The sequence below is a fragment of the Schistocerca nitens genome, chromosome 1 (genome assembly GCF_023898315.1).
Source record: "Schistocerca nitens isolate TAMUIC-IGC-003100 chromosome 1, iqSchNite1.1, whole genome shotgun sequence".
NCBI lineage: Eukaryota > Metazoa > Arthropoda > Insecta > Orthoptera > Acrididae > Schistocerca > Schistocerca nitens.
The window spans coordinates 1,108,123,480-1,108,141,140 of NC_064614.1; the positions used below are offsets into that span (position 1 = coordinate 1,108,123,480).

A 17,661-nucleotide genomic window follows, 5' to 3' on the forward strand; every position below is an offset into this window, starting at 1 on the left:
TTAAGTCCGCTGTTGCTGAGGGAATTAGATTAGGAAATGAGACACTTAAAGTAGTAAAGGAGTTTTGCTATTTGGGGAGCAAAATAACTGATGATGGTCAAAGTAGAGAGGATATAAAATGTAGACTGGCAAAGGCAAGGAAAGCGTTTCTGAAGAAGAGAAATTTGTTAACATCGAGTATAGATTTAAGTGCCAGGAAGTCATTTCTGAATGTATTTGTATGGAGTGTAGCCATGTATGGAAGTGAAACATGGACGATAAATAGTTTGGACAAGAAGATTAGATTAGATTAATACTAGTTCCATGGATCATGAATACGATATTTCGTAATGATGTGGAACGAGTCAAATTTTCCAATACGTGACATAATTAAGTTAATTTAACAACATACTTAAGTTAATATAACAACTTTTTTTATTTTTTTGTGTTTTTTTATTTATTTTTCTTTATTTTTTAAATATTTTTTTTGTTTTTTTCCCTAATTTATATCTAAAAATTCCTCTATGGAGTAGAAGGAGTTGTCATTCAGAAATTCTTTTAATTTCTTCTTAAATACTTGTTGGTTATCTGTCAGACTTTTGATACTATTTGGTAAGTGACCAAAGACTTTAGTGCCAGTATAATTCACCCCTTTCTGTGCCAAAGTTAGATTTAATCTTGAATAGTGAAGATCATCCTTTCTCCTAGTATTGTAGTTATGCACACTGCTATTACTTTTGAATTGGGTTTGGTTGTTAATAACAAATTTCATAAGAGAGTATATATACTGAGAAGCTACTGTGAATATCCCTAGATCCTTAAATAAATGTCTGCAGGATGATCTTAGGTGGACTCCAGCTGATTACACGCTTTTGTGCAATAAATACTTTATTCCTCAGTGATGAATTACCCCAAAATACGATGCCATATGAAAGCAATGAGTGAAAATAGGCGTAGTAAGCTAATTTACTAAGATGTTTATCACCAAAATTTGCAATGACCCTTATTGCATAAGTAGCTGAACTCAAACGTTTCAGCAGATCATCAAGTGTTTCTTCCAATTTAATCTCTCATCAATGGACACACCTAAAAATTTGGAATATTCTACCTTAGCTATATGCTTCTGATTAAGGTCTATATTTATTAATGGCGTCATACCATTCACTGTACGGAACTGTATGTACTGTGTCTTATCAAAATTCAGTGAGAGTCCATTTACAAGGAACCACTTAGTAATTTTCTGAAAGACAGAATTGACAATTTCATCAGTTAATTCTTGTTTGTCATGTGTGATTACTATACTTGTATCATCAGCAAAGAGAACTAACTTTGCCTCTTCATGAATATAGAATGGCAAATCATTAATATACATTAAGAACAACAAAGGACCCAAGACTGATCCTTGTGGAACCCCATTCTTGATAGTTCCCCAGTTTGAGGAATGTGCTGATCTTTGCATGTTATGAGAACTACATATTTCAACTTTCTGCACTCTTCCAGTTGCGTACGAATTAAACCATTTGTGCACTATCCCACTCATGCCACAATACTTGAGCTTGTCGAGCAGAATTTCATGATTTACACAATCAAAAACCTTTGAGAGATCACAAAAAATCCCAATGGGTGGTGTTCGGTTATTCAGATCATTCAAAATTTGATTGGTGAAAGCATATATGGCATTTTCTGGAAACCAAACTGACATTTTGTTAGTACTTCATTTTTACAGATATGTGAAGCTACTCTTGAATACATTACTTTCTCAAAAATTTTGGATAAAGCTGTTAGAAGGGAGATTGGACGGTAATTGTTGACATCAGATCTATCCCCCTTTGTATGCAAAGGTATAACAATAGCATATTTCAGTCTATCAGGAAAAATGCCCTGTTCCAGAGAGCTATTACACAGGTGGCTGAGAATCTTACTTATCTGTTGAGAACAAGCTTTTAGTATTTTGCTGCAAATGCAATCAATTCCATGTGAGTTTTTGCTTTTAAGCAAGTTTATTATTTTCCTAATTTCAGAGGGAGTAGTGGGTGAGATTTCAATTGTATCAAATTTCATGGGTATGGCCTCTTCCATTAACAGCCTAGCATCTTCTAATGAACACCTGGATCCTACTATATCCACAACATTTAGAAAATGATTATTAAAAATATTTTCAACTTCTGACTTTTTGTTCGTAAAGTTTTCATTCAATTTTATGGTAATACTGTCTTCCTCTGCTCTTGGTTGACCTGTTTCTCTTTTAATAATATTCCAAATTGTTTTAATTTTATTATCAGAGTTGCTGATTTCAGACATGATACACATACTCCTGGATTTTTTAATAACTTTTCTTAATATAACACAGTAGTTTTTATAATGTTTGATAGTTTCTGGGTCACTACTCTTTCTTGCTGTCAGATACATTTCCCTTTTCCGGTTACAAGATATTTTTATACTCTTAGTAAGCCATGGTTTGTTACAAGGTTTCTTACGAGTATATTTAACTATTTTCTTGGGGAAGCAGTTTTCAAATGCATTTACAAAAATGTCATGAAATAAATTATATTTTAAATTGGCATCAGGTTCACGGTACACCTCATCCCAGTCTAACTGCTGTAGGCTTTCTCTGAAATTTGCAATTGTTAAATCGTTGACTGAACGTACTACTTTGGAGGACTGTTTAGTATTGCTGAATGGAGCTATGTCATATACTGTAACTAGCTGTGCACCGTGATCAGAAAGACCATTCTCAACAGGCTGAGCATTTATCTGGTTAAACTTATCTTGGTCTATAAAGAAGTTATCTATCAGTGAGCTGCTATCCTTTACCACCCGAGTAGGAAAATCAATAACGGGTGTCAAATTGAAAGAACCGAGTAATACTTCAAGGTCATTTTTCCTATTACCCTCTTTCAGAGAATCTACATTGAAGTCCCCACAAATAATAATATGCTTCCCCCTGTCTGACAGATAGCACAACAAGGAGTCCAAATTTTTCAGAAATAGATGAAAATTTCCTGATGGGGACCTATATACAGTTACAATTATAAATATGCCTTTCTTTAATTTAAGCTCACAGGCACATGCTTCTATATGTTTCTCTACACAAAACTTTTTTGTTTCTATACTTTTTGCACAATGATAACTTTTGACATATATGGCAACTCCTCCTTTCTCCATATTTCCTCTCATTACATGTGCAGAGAGCTTATATCCACTTACATTTACCTTTTCCATATCAGTAACAATGTGATGCTCAGACAGGCATAGTATATCTATTTCATCCTCAGCTTCTAAATCTTCTAAACAAACCAGAAGCTCATCTATTTTATTCTTTAAACTCCCAATATTTTGATGAAATATACTTACATTATTTTTAATTATACTTTTATGAGAACCTTTCCTTATTCTAACATTTGCAGTACTCTCCTGTCTGAGTTTCTCATTGTGCTTAGGCCTAGTTCCTATACCGGTGGTCACATGGTGTTCAGAGAGGCAGATTATGTCAACTGGGTTGGGTGACTTTAATTCATCAATGCAATTACCTAGGACTGAGATACAACTTGGTGGAGATAAAATTTCTGGTGACTGGTGAAAATTTATAATTGACAGCTGTGATTGGTGATCCAATGTGCTAGAATTGTGCTGTTTAATTTCTTTCCTAAACTGAAGAGAATAGAAGCTTTCAAAATGTGGTGCTACAGAAGAATACTGAAGATTAGATGGGTAGATCACATAACTAATGAGGAGGTATTTAATAGGATTGGGGAGAAGAGAAGTTTGTGGCACAACTTGACCAGAAGAAGGGATCGGTTGGTAGGACATGTTCTGAGGCATCAAGGGATCACCAATTTAGTATTGGAGGGCAGCGTGTAAGCAGATTCAGAAGGATGTAGGTTGCAGTAGGTACTGGGAGATGAAGAAGCTTGCACAGGATAGAGTAGCATGGAGAGCTGCATCAAACCAGTCTCAGGACTGAAGACAACAACAACAACAACAACAACAACCACTCTCTGTAATCACAAACAATAACTTTTTGCACAGCAGCTCAGTTTAGATGTTTGTGTTCCCTCCCAATTCACACACACACACACACACACACACACACACACACACACACACACACACAAAATGTGGTTCTTGTTTATGTGCTTATCTACTGATATCTTCACCGTTTTGTTAGAAGTTGCACTGTTCGAAAGTAGAAAAAGGTGCTTTGACATATTTTGAAACTCACACACCTATTTCAATAAGGTTCTAATAATTAATTAAGTTTAATCCACTTTCTTCATTTTTACCAGGTGAATACCACAGCGTCCAATTACAAAGCCAAATAAATTAAGAGGGGCAAAAAAAAAGCAAAACCAAAGAGTGCCACCACATCCAAGCATGATAGAATTAAAATCTATTTACAATTAAATTCCATGCTTTATCAATACAAGGTCTTATTTCAAAAACTACTACTGAGTCACACATATGTAGGTACTTATTACGAAACTGACTTTTGACATGAGCCTGGCAACAAAAAGAAGTAAAAGTAACAGGTAACGCATGATAACATTTTGTTCACTTCGTAACTACGATCAGCTTACATGCTACGAGGTGCTGAATTACTGACATGGGACACTTATACATTGTTAAGTTTGTCTACATTACATAAACCTCAACAACAAAAAAGGGCTAAAAGCAAATGAATTATGAGTAACTGGACAATAAAGTTCACCTAAAAAGGGTATTCAATAAGTAATACAACACACTTTTTCCCTTCAGCCAATTTTGGTTGAAAAAAATGCAGAATTTGCTGAGGGGAAATTGTGGAATATTTCCACTTCAACCCCTATAGTTTCAAGAAGTTTCAATATGTGGTATCGCTATATATAGCCTCGAAATGGCATCTGTAACAGAGGTGCGATCAAAGCAGAGGGCGGTCATTGAGCTGCTTTTGGCAGAAAACTAGAGCATCACTGATACTGATAGGCACTTGCAGAATATCTAGAGAGACAAAAGCAAGAAGAGTCGTTGAGCGAGACACCTGTCATCACAACAAGGTCGCACAACCCGTCTGATCTCTCGCATGTCAACTGGCCGCATAAAGCTGTGACTTCTGCAATGAATTCAATATATTCATTGCCACAAAAATACAAACTTATCCTTCTCCACGAGAATGGTAGGCCTCACAAAAGTCTGCACACCCATGAGGACCTCATAAAACATAAATGGACTCATCTACCCTACATGTCACACCTTCCAACTTCCATCTGTTTGGCCCCACAAAAGATGCACTCCACAGGATGATAGGGAGATTATTGATGCAGCAAGACACTGGCTCCAAGGTCGACCAGTAGAGTGGTATCATGCGGACATACAGGCCCTCCCAGTAAAGCAGCATAAGGCCGTGGCATTGAACAGAGATTATGTTGATAGGGTTTGTAGCCAGAAGAGTAGGGAATAATATAGCGTATTGAAATCCTGAATCAAACCAATGTGCTTTCAGAGGAAAAACTGTTGCATTGCTCATTGGATGCTCCTCAGATTATTCAGTGCTAAACACAAGAATCATTTCTCTTTGTTCCCTGTATTTTCCACCACCTCTCCCATTTTTGCTAAACTTAGAAAAGATAACTGTGGACATGTCCGTATTTACATGCAGTGATAAAACTGCCCCCCCCCCCCCTTTTTTTTTTTTTTACACCAACTTGCATTTCATATTTATAGTTACACAAAACATTTACCTTTCTTCTGTACATGAAAAAACAAGGGTTGCATTGATGGGAGTTCCAGAGAGGTGGGATCAGGCACACCACTGGGAATGATTTCTTCTTTTATGCAAACTGTTACCTTTACTTCACAGTATGATCTTCAAGTATATCTGTTCAATCTTTACTTCATAATGTGACCTTAAAGTGTATATTTTCAACATAAATGGCTGTGTTGAGAGAGAGAGAGAGAGAGAGAGAGAGAGAGAGAGAGAGAGAGAGAGTGTTATGCTATCTCGTCCGTCACACACTACAATGTCATCAGTGAATAGTGGCGAAGCTTTCAGTACAGACACAGCACTTTTAATGAGAAGTAGTTGGTGCATTCGGATTTTAAGCAACAAAAACTATGATTCTTTCAAGCAAAAGACCTTTGCAGCTGTTAAATTAATAAATATGAAATTGTCTGAACATGTCTCAGTGATAGCTATCTTCCTTATGGTACCATTGTTTCTGAAATGTAAAGTGACTCTGTGATGATGTGAGTGTATCAATAGTATCACTGAATAACTATTTTAGAACATGCAGAGTACCACATGTCATTGATAACCAAGATAAATGACATGGCATGATCATCATTTGCAAGATATGATAACAAAATAGGATAATCCCTTTTCATTTTCTACAACTGAATCATAGTGTAGTTAGTTGACAGCAGTTCCTTTCATATTACAACTGTCACTGAGCTTTAAAATTTATTTATTTATTCTTGGCTGAAAGTTCTCTACATGCACCACTTTGCAAATTACCAGGTAACAGTCAAAATCGTGTGATTTTATGATTCTTGTCCTGTGCATATTAGAATAGATTATTAATATGCTAAATAATCAAGGACAAAGGTTTGTATTTCTAAAAAATGAATTTTCTGGAAAAGAATTCTGCATTCTTAACACAGCGAGCAGTGAGCACTAATGTTTGCCCACAGATAATTTACACTGCTTTTGTAAGGAATGTTCTATAATTTGATTTCCCTAAGATCACAATAACTATCAATACTTAACATCAGAAAATGTATACAGATAAAAAGTAATTTTATTAAAAACAAAATCAAATGCTACCGCTAAAGAGTTGTCTTATAAGGGAAAAAAACTGCATTTTACTTGTAAATTTATACCATTGCTAACTAATTATACTTGTAAATTTATACCATTGCTAACTAATCATGCTTCAGAACTCACAAGCTGGTTCTTCACTGAAGTTAACAAACGACCAAAAATACAATTTAATACTCATATGTTGTTCTGTACCGTTTTAGAGAAAAATGATAACAATGAAGACAACTAAACTGTTTCATATTACAATTGTTCAACCATATAGTTTCTATGTCTAATAGCCCAAATGTTTCATGCAAACCACGTTTCATTTTAGACAAACAACTTAAAATAAGCCAAACTACATTCAAAAAAATGCCATTCCATTTCAAACCTCCAAAAAAGCAATACATCAAATGTAAATAGCACTGATTACCATGAAGCACTACTAGTAAAAGCAATATGTAACCTTCTTGGAGAAACTGAAAATAAACGTAAGCTACATACACATTATGTTCACCTAACATGCTGAGATATTCAAAATGTAACATACTCACCTAAGTGGAAAGACAACTCTGGAAAAGTAAATGCAGAACAACATTATTAATTACCAATGAGATAACGTTATTTACAACTATTCTAATTTTAGCTCAAAATGAGAATGTCTCAACAGCTTGCCAGCAAACCAGCAAATAAGAAAGGGCAAAAATATTACTAGACAGCAGTAGTGACGTATGCTGTCAACTGTCAAATGCACTGATCCAGACATTTGGATTTTGCTCAAGAACTTTCTATCCAGCAGGTTGCATTCATTAGAAAAGCTAAGGCAAGTAATTACCATGAAATTAACACAGCAGAATTTGATTTCCTAACATTTCAGATAAGGGACTAACCAGTGAGATTATCAGTCTCTCAGTCACAAGTTCATTCATCTGAAGGTAGTGACATCCACCAGGAATGTGTGCAGAGGAGGAAACAACATAAGAGTGATAAAAGTGAGTCAACAAAGGCAATACCGATGCCAGAGCTAAAAAGAAGTATATGGCTTGGATCAGTATATAGGTTACAGCAGGTAAATGGTCTCTCAGGTCATGGCGATAGAAGACCACCACATCAGATCCCTGTCAATCTGTTTAAGTCAAAAGATCCAGGAAAGTAAAACGGGAAAAGGCTAAAAATGTAATGGACCTCAACTGGATGGTAGATAATACAACAAGGCAAGTGACTTAGTTAAGATCACACATGGGCATTCCCAGGACTCTGCTTGCGAAGTGTGCAGGCCCCGCCACAGCTGTCCCAGCCCCAATTCTCCATAGGAAAAGTGTTAATTAGGGTGACAACACCCACTAATCAACAAAATGCTACCCCTAAAAATGGAAAACAAGGTGTGGCAGACAAAGAGGCAAACTGCCTAAAAGCTGTTGAAGCAGAGCAAACAACGGGTGACAGAGGCAGCCGGCACAGGAGGCAGGAGGTGTCCCAACAGCCACCTCACCCCTGCCCCGAAGATAGTCTAAAACATTATATCTGAGAGTAAAAACTACTGTCACAGAGAAAACAAGAGAGCCAGTTGAACTTTCCATGTGTCATCCACCAACACAAGATGAAAAGAATTTGGAACACCACACTTACCATGGAGAATCAGAAGGAGGGAACATTCCACCAGGTTATGAGCAACTGTCAGTAAGGTTCCACAACCACAACATAGGAGTGGCTCATTACATAAAACGAAACTATAAGTCAGTCAAGAGGCAACATACAATGGTGGATTCCTTCCAGCAGGAACGGAAATGAGAGTGCCATGCAGCAGTAGTCTCCTTGATAATACAGTTTATTAGAAGGGGGAGTAGCCCACCAGATGTTGTTCCATTTCAGAGTGAGCAGAGGCCTCATTATGTGCGTGTGTATGCCCCCATACCCATGCGCGCGCGCGCACACACACACACACACACACACACACACACACACACACACTTGAGATCGGCAATACGAATGAGGGGTGAATAATCATTCATCCAGTAAAACAGACAGCCAGTTCATTCCCTGGGATACTTACATGACTTGGGACCCAGAGAAAGACAATATTAAAATGTGATCAAGGGAGGCCTATTTAATAAATTAGAGGGCTCTTTAATGGCCATCTACTCTGCCACAAAAATAATACATGTTCCCGGCAATGAAGGGCACTCCTCATCAGTGGGAGATGTAAAAGCATAATGCATCCCATCTACGGTTTTAGAGCCATCAGTTTGAAAGACGGTAGCACCCTGATAATACTGAAGAACTAAAAGGAACAGATGCCAAAAGATCATGGGCTGACTGAGACTTTAGGTCCTTGAAATAGACTGGTCCTAATACATGGCCTGGGCACCAACCAGGGATGAGGTGTAGGTGGGGGAGGGGGGGGGGGTGAGAAAACATGGGGAGTACATTCTAAGGACAATAGATGCAGTTGCTGGCAATGGGCTGTGATGTGAATTCTAGCTAGCAAACCCACCAGAGAGCAGGTGTCACAAGGTTGATGGCCCTCACAAGCAAATAGAATAGCATATGTTGGATGATCAGAAAATTGTCAAATGGCAATTGCATAGGTGAGCAAGAGCTGATACCATTGGAACTGAAGATGGAAGACACCCACTTCCGTAAGGATACAGTCTATGAGACTAGTCCAGCAGGTGCCAGTGTCCAGTCAGACTCCATGATGACTGAATGGGTTTAACAGTTTCAAAGATGAATACACCGCCAAGACATAAACATGGCAACCATGTTCCAAGTGGGACTAGACCAGAGCCCAGTAGAAACAATGGAAAGTAGCACAATTTGCATCCCAAGAGACTTAGGCAAGGAAGCAACAAGCTTTAAGCTTTCACATGTAGATAGTTTTTAGCTGACAAGTATACAACAACTAGTCCAGTTTCTTGTCAAAGAGGAGTCTCAAAAATCAGGACTGGCAACAACATCCAAGCACTGTGTACCCAGGTAGTTTTGGATCATGATAGGCCATGGTATGATGACAAAAATGAGGATCCACGTTTTTGCAGGAGATAATTGAAAATGCTGTGAAAGGGTCCAGCAGAGACCTATCAGATGGCACCTTTGAGCTGGTGTTCAGTCGGGGCTACAGAGTGGGAGCTCTACCAAATGCAAAAGACATCAACATACAGCGTGGAGGTAACGATTGGACTGACAGAGGTCACCAGCCCGTTGATGGTTGTTTAGTTGGTTTAAAAGAGGGGGGAGGGGGGGGGGGAGAGGGGGGAAGGACCAAACAGCTAGGTAATCGGTCCCTTGTTCCGAATAAAACAATGTCACAAGGGAGAGATTAAAACAGGCAAGACTGACAGAACAAAATGGAGATAAAGGAAAAACCACAAGAACGGCGGAAGGGCAACAAACACTTAAGTGGGGAAAAGAGGAGAAGAAAACCACAGAAACGTAGGAAACAGGTAGAAGAGATTAAAACGACAAACCAGGCTGGCTGACCACGAGAATAAAAAGGAGAAGCCATCCACTCTGCAACACATTAAAACCTCCACCCTAAAAGCACTAGGGCAGAGGACACAGAGGGACAAAGGACATGCGCTAAAATTTAGATCAAATGATAAAAACCCATACGAATAAAATGTAAAACAAAATCAGCCGATGAGGCGTTGTCAGATAAAATTAGCAGCAATGAGTCCAGTAACCGAAGATTTCATCACAGGGCAGTCACAGTCGGACAGTGCACCAGAATATGGGCCACTGTCAACCAGACACCGCATCAACACTGTGGCAGGTCTTCACGGCACAGGAGGTAGTTGTGGGTCACCCAAGCGTGGCCAATGTGGAGCAGGCAGAGAACCACAGAGTCCCTGGGAGAGGCCTTATGGAGGACTGCCACACATTTGTAGTCTCCTTAATTGCACGCCATTTGCTGTGCGTACTGAGACTATGGCATTCCAGCTCCCAAAGCCAAAAAACCTGGTGACGTAAAAACGCATGCAGGTCAGTTATTGGAATGCCGATCTCCATAAGCAGTTTCCGAGTAGCCTGTTTGACCAGCCTGTCGGCAAGTTCATTGCCTGGGATTCCGACATGTCCTGGGGTCCACACAAACACCACCAAATGACCAGATCGTTCCAGGGCATAAATGGACTCCTGGATGGTTGCTACCAAGGGATGATGAGGGTAGCACTGGTTGATAGCTTGTACGCTGCTCAAGGAGTCATTACACAGAAGAAACGATTCCCCGGGGCATGAATGGATGTGCTCAAGAGCACGGGATGTAGCCACCAGCTCTGCAGAGAAAACACTGCAGCCATCAGGCAAGGAATGCTGTTCAATATATCCTCCATGGACATACGCAAAGCCGACATGACTATCAGCCATCGAGCCGTTGGTGTAAATCACTTCATGGCCTTGGAGATGAAGTGACAGCAGAGAGCCGCGGGGTAACTGAGTCCTTTGGGCCTTGTGAAAGGTCCAGGCAAAGCCGCAGCCTAGGTGTACATCATGGAGGTGTACACTATTGCACCTCGAGTATAGGTGGTAAAGGCTAGGACTCCAATCCAGATAGAAGGGACTGGACACGAACTGCAATTGGAAGCCCTGACATGGGTCGCCGATGCGAGAGATGAACCGCTGTGGGTGGGAAAAGGAAACAGTAATTCGGATGCGCAGGAGAACTACGAACGTGTGCAACATAACTGGCAAGCAGTTGTGCACACCTGACCTGCAATGGAGAAACTACAGCCTCTGCAAGGACACTGGTCACCGGACTCGTCCTAAACGCTCCTGTCGCTAGGAAAATGCCACAGTGGTGCACTGGGCCGAGTAAAGGCAATGCTGAGGGCAGCGCTGAACCATAAACCAGACTCCCATAGTCAAGGCGCGATTGAACAAGGGCTCTGTATAGCTGCAGCAGTGTAGAGAGATCTGCACCCCAGTTGGTGTTCCTCACATCAGAGGGCATTGAGGTGCTGCCAGCATTTCTGCTTACGCTGACAAAGGTGAGGAAGCCAAGTCAATTGGGCGTCGAGAACCAGTCCTAAAAATCAATGTGTCTCCACTATAGTGAGGGGATCATCAGTAAGGTAAAGTTCTGGTTCCGGGTGAATGGTACAATGCTGACAGAAGTGCATAACACACGACTTTGCAGCAGAAAACAGAAAGCCGTGGGCTAGAGCCCACAACTGCACCTTGTGCATGGTTCCCCATAGGCCTACTCAGCAACACCAGTACTGGTGGAGCAGTACAACATGCAGAAGTCGTCTGCATACAGAGAGGCCGAGACGGATGGCCCTACAGCTGGTGCTAGACCGTTAATGGCCACTAAAAATAGACACACACTCAATACAGAGCCCTGCAGAACCCCATTCTCCTGGATAAGGGTGGAACTATGGGAGGCACCAACTTGGACACGGAAAGTATGCAGCGAGAGGAAATTCTGGATAAAATTGGGAGCGTGCCTCAGATACCCCACTCGTATAATGTGGCAAGGATATGCTGTCGCCAGGTGGTGTCATACACTTTTCATAAATCAAAAAAGACAGCAACAAAGTGTTGTGTGCCTGGAAAAGACTGTTCGGATGGAAGACTCGAGGGACACAAGATTATCCATGGTAGAGCGACCCAGGTGGAAGCTGCCCTGGCACGGAGCCAGTAGGCCACGAAAGTCCAGGACCCAACCCAACCACCGACACACCATACATTCCAGCAGCTTACAAGGAATGTTGGTGAGGCTGATGGGCCAATAGCTATCCACATCGAGCACGGTTTTGCTGGGCTTGAGAACTGGTATGACGGTGCTCTCCCACCAGTGCGATGGAAAGACACCATCGCACCAGATCCAGTTGAAGATCATGAGGAGATGTCACTTGTAGTCAGACGAGAGATGTTTAATCATCGGACTGTGGATACAATCGGGCCCAGGAGCTGTGTCAGGGCAATGTGCAAGGGCACTGAGGAGCTCCCACTCTGTAAATGGGGCGTCATAGGATTCACTGTGGCGTGTAGTGAATGAGAGGACTTTCTCTTCCATCCGCCATCTGAGAGTGCGAAAGGCTGGGAGGTAATTCTCTGACAGAGAGGCGCGCACATAGTGCTCAGCAAAGTGCTCGGCAATTGTGTTTGCGTCGGTAGCTAGCACGTCATTTATGTTGACACCAGGAACACCTGTTGGGGTCTGGTACCCAAAAACTCGTTTGATCTTTGCCCATACTTTGGATAGTGACGTATGGCACCCAATGGTCGAGACGTACCTCTCCCAACACTCCTGTTTCCGCCTTCTGATAAGCTGGCAAATGCGGGCACGGAGCTGTTTAGAGGCTATGAGGTGCTCCAGGGAAGGGTGCCGCTTATGCTGCTGTGGAGCTTGCAGACACTCCTTAATTGCCTCAGCAACTTCCGGTGACCACGAAGGGACTGTCTTTCACCGGGGGCACCCTAAAGAATGAGGGATTGCATTTTCCACCACAAAAACAATCATTGTAGTTACCTGCTCAACCATCATGTCAATGTTACCATGTGGGGGAGATTCAACGGTGACAGCAGAGGTGAAAGTTTCCCAGTCCACCTTGCTTAAAGCCTATCTGTGGAGGCATCCATGGGCCTGATGCCGGGGCAGTGACAGGAAGATGGAGATGTGGTCACTACCACACAGCTCATCATGTGCTCTCCAGTGGATAGATGGGAAAAGGCCACGACTGCAAACTGAGAGATCAATGGCCGAATATGTGCCATGTGCCACACTGAAATGTGAGGCGACCCCAATATTTAAGAGGAAGAGGTCGAGTTGTGACAGTAAATTTTCGACATCTCTGCCTCGGCCAAAAAGAACTGTGCCACCCCACAAGGGGTTACGAGCGTTAAAATCTCCCAAAAGTAGGAAAGGTTTAGAGAATTGATCAATCAGTGCAGCCAATGCATTCAAGGGTACTGCACCATCTGGAGGAAGATATATGTTGCAGACAGTTATTTCCTGCGCCATCCTTATCCTGACAGCCACAGCTTCAAGAAGGGTTTGAAAGGACACAGGTTCACTGCATACTCAGTTCAGGACATAGATGCAAACTCCACATGACACTCTATTATAGTTGCAACGGTTCCTGTAATATCCCTTATAGCCACAGAGGGCAGGTGCCCGCAATGCCGGGAACCAGGTTTCCTGGAGGGCAATGCAGAAAGCAGGTGTAAAGCTTAATAGGTGTCTTAGCTCAGCCAGGTGGTGGAAAACATGCCGCAATTCCACTAGAGGATGACGTTATTGTGAGGCTGGGAAGGCATGAAAGTGCAAGGAGGCAGGTTATCCCTCAGGGTCACCTGCTGCCACCGAATGAGTAACTGTAGCCATTTCTAAGGCGAATGAGGCATCAGTGTGATTCCGGTCCACAGGGGACGCTAAGATCTCCACTGCATCCTCAGGTGCAGAACTGATATGGAGTGGTGGTGTTGGGGCCACCAGAGGGTCCTGTTCCTTAGCAGACTACTTCTTGGTTTGCTTGATCTCTTGCTTCTCTCTAGGGGCTTGCTGGGAAGATTTCTGTGAAGCAGCTTCAGAAACGGAGGAAGACTGTGAAGCTCTTCATCCAGCCGGTTTTAGGCTCCTTGAGCCACTGGCGAGTATCCGCCATGGCATTAGTGGAGACCTCGGAAGAGAGGGCCCCAAGGGACCCCTTCCGCACGAGAGAATCTGGAGGAGGCTGTTGCTTCGCTGGTTCTCTGGCAGGGTGGAGGGGACCGATGTCAACTGCATTTGGGGGGGATTGGGGGGGGGGGGCGGCCTTGCTTCCGAAGTAGGTGCTTTGGGAGCAATGGAGGAAGTTTTGCCCTCTACCACCAAGGGGGCAGATGTATTCTGGTGGCCCGGAGGGTCCACTGTTCGTGGCACACAGTGTGGCATGATTGGTACTGGTGACAGCAATGTTAAAGTTGCTGCAGCATATGTGGACGTCAACCAAATGGGGTGTAATCACTCAAATTTATGTTTCACCTCTTGGTAAGTCCCTTTGTTGTCAGTGGGCTCAGCCAAGTGGGTACTTAACAGTCCCACGACATGGACTGGCTATCGTGCTGGTGACCTAGTAAGAATGGGGCCAGGGTGCAAGGGGAAAAGGGAGTGGAGGGGGAGAGAAGGCTGCACCATGGAAACTAGTTTGGGAATTCATCCCCAAATAGCTCACATTTAACAGAAAACATTTGAAATGGTTGCTCCCAAAGAAGGTACTTTGGAAGGAGATTTTCCCCCTACCACAATGGTGGCAGATGTATTCAGGAGGCCCAGAGGGCCCACTGTTCGTGGCACAGAGTGATGAACCACTGGCACTTGGGAAGGCGATGGTGATGTAGCTGTGGCATATGTCGACGTCAACCGAATGGGGTGTAATCTTTCGAATTTACGTTTAGCCTCTGTGTAAGTCAACCTGTCCAGGGTCTTGTACTGCATAATTTTGTGCTCCTTTTGCAGTACTGGGCAGTCTGGTGAGCAAGGGAAGTGGTGCTCTCCACAGCCGATGCACATGGGAGGTAGCGCACATGGAGTATCTGGCTGCAGTGGACGTCCGCAGTCTCGACATGTGGCGCTGGAAGTGCAGTGGGAAGTCATGTGCCCAAACTTCCAGCACTTAAAGCACCGCATAGGGGGATGTATGGTTTAACGTCACAGCGGTAAACCATCACCTTGACCTTTTCAGGCAATGAATCACCCTCAAAGGCCAAGATAGAGGCACCGGTAGAATCCCTGTTGTCTTTGGGTCTCCTGTAAACGTGCCGGATGAAATGAACACCCCAACATTCTAAGTTGGCACGGAGCTCGTCGTCAGACTGCAAGAGGAGGTCACGATGGAAAATAATCCCCTGGACCATGTTGAGGCTTTTATGGGGAGTGACAGAGACAGGAATATCACCCAGCTTGTCACAGGTGAGTAACGCTCGGGATTGGGCTGGGGATGCTGTCTGAATCTAGACTGCACCATCTCACATCTTGTACAGTGCTATCATTTCTACAAACTTACCCTCAAGATGTTCAACGAAAAGTTGTGGCTTTGTCGGTAGAAAAGAGTCCTCATCAGTTCTGCTACAGACTAAAAACCGAGGCAAATATGGCTCTCTCCGTTCTGTAGTTCTACGTTCCTCCCGTGGTGTAATGAGGGAGGGAAACAATTTAGGGTCATACCTGTTGGCATTGTATTCTATCTTACCATTCTTAGAGATTGCTAGTGCCATACGGTCAAAAGCAAGAGATGACTTAGTCTGCTTCATTGCAGGTCATCCACCCTGATGCCATCCACTCCGATCAGGGGCTCTCCTCACGGGCACCACCCAGCCACAGCAAAAACCAACTGGCATGATGGCTGTTGCCGGGAGTCCTGATGCCTCAGGAAGACAGGCATCTACTCCTTGGCATACGTGGGGAGTTTACAGCTCAGGCATCAGCAGCACGATCCCTTTGTTGTCAGGGGGCTACCACTAGTGGTTACATGACAGCCCCACCACAACGGACTGGCTACCATGCTGGATATTGGGTGCAGAGAAATCCAATATTGTCATGGGGACGAAAGAGGACAGGAGACAATGGAAGGAGATAACATACCACGGAAAGTGTCCTCGCCCAAATAGTTATATAGCAGGTGGAAATGCAAAGCCATGACAAGAGATTCAGGAGATCGAATCTAAGGGTACTCGTGCACCATGTAAGGCATCCTTCCCCATATGGCCCGCACTTATGAAGAATTTTGAAAGTGGCAGGTCAAACCACAGAATGGGACCTGAACTCATAGAGCCAAAAAGTGTGAGACTCCTTTTAGTCACCTCTTACGACAGGCACGAATACCTCAGGCCTATTCTAACCCCCCACCCCCCACCTCGTTGATGGCAATGAAGAATAGTGTGACACTCAGCATGGAGCCCTGAGGGATGCCATTCTCTTTGACCTGTGGCGAGCTGAGTGAAGTATCAACTATAATCCAGAACAACCAGAGAGACAAAAACTGACTAATAAAAAGCCATGAAGGGAAATTACACATTACATGCGTCAAAAAGACTGCAAGGAGGTGTTGGCATTAAAAAAAATGACTGCCAGAGGGACATTTCCAACTTAGCCAGTTGGTTAATTGTGGATCGTGCCTCCAGGAAACTACACTGATAGCAGGACAAAGGCGGTGAGATTTGAGAATTGAGCATTATTGGAATGCAACCTTCATTTCAAGCAGTTTGCAGAGCTCACTGGTGAGGCAAATGAAATGGTAATTGTCAATGGATCTCGGCTCTCACCCAGCTTAAGGACTGGAACAATACTATCTTGCTATTACAAAAGGAAGACACAATTGAGCCAAATAAAGATGAAGAACCTGAGGTGATGGAACCCTTGAGTAACACTCTGATGTCTTATCACCCTACTGTGAATGGAATTGGGGTACGGGGCTGTATTGTGACATGAGGCAAGAGCCTGATGCAGTTTGCAGTCAGTTAATGGTTCATTTATAATTCGGCACGCTGTGAGGTGAAGGAAAAGGGGAGGTCTTCAACTGATCACTTACATGACCAGACAGCAGCTGCATAAGAGGTAATCGAAGCCATCACAGAGTGGGTTGCAATATATTCAGCAAGAACAGATGTGTCAGTACACAAACTATCCTGACAGAAGAGACCCATTACAGTTGTGAATCTTTGGCCACCCAGACAAATACGGAACTTTGTCCACACCTGGGATGAAGAAGCCCAGGGATGAAACATAGCACTCCCAGCAATTATTATAACTGCTTTTAATTAGATAGTGAGCCTTAGCACAACGTTGCTTAAAAGTGAGGAGGGTGGCCTGTGAAGGGTGCTCCTTGAGACACTGTAGCGTACTATGATGATCCTGAACAGCTACCACAGCAGTAGCCGGCGGATGGGGGACTTCTAGAAGGGGAATAGCAATTCCAGCATGGGTG

General features: G+C 42.9%; 1 protein-coding gene across 1 annotated transcript in view; it reads right to left on the minus strand.

Moving 5' to 3' along the window:
- The window catches only part of LOC126198844 (probable Rho GTPase-activating protein CG5521), a 310,437-nt gene that overhangs the window by 271,745 nt on the left and 21,031 nt on the right, over positions 1-17,661 (minus strand). Inside the window, exon 3 of the mRNA XM_049935431.1 lies at positions 7,309-7,326. Coding sequence (XP_049791388.1) covers positions 7,309-7,326 — 18 coding nt within the window. The remainder of the gene's footprint in view (positions 1-7,308; positions 7,327-17,661) is intronic.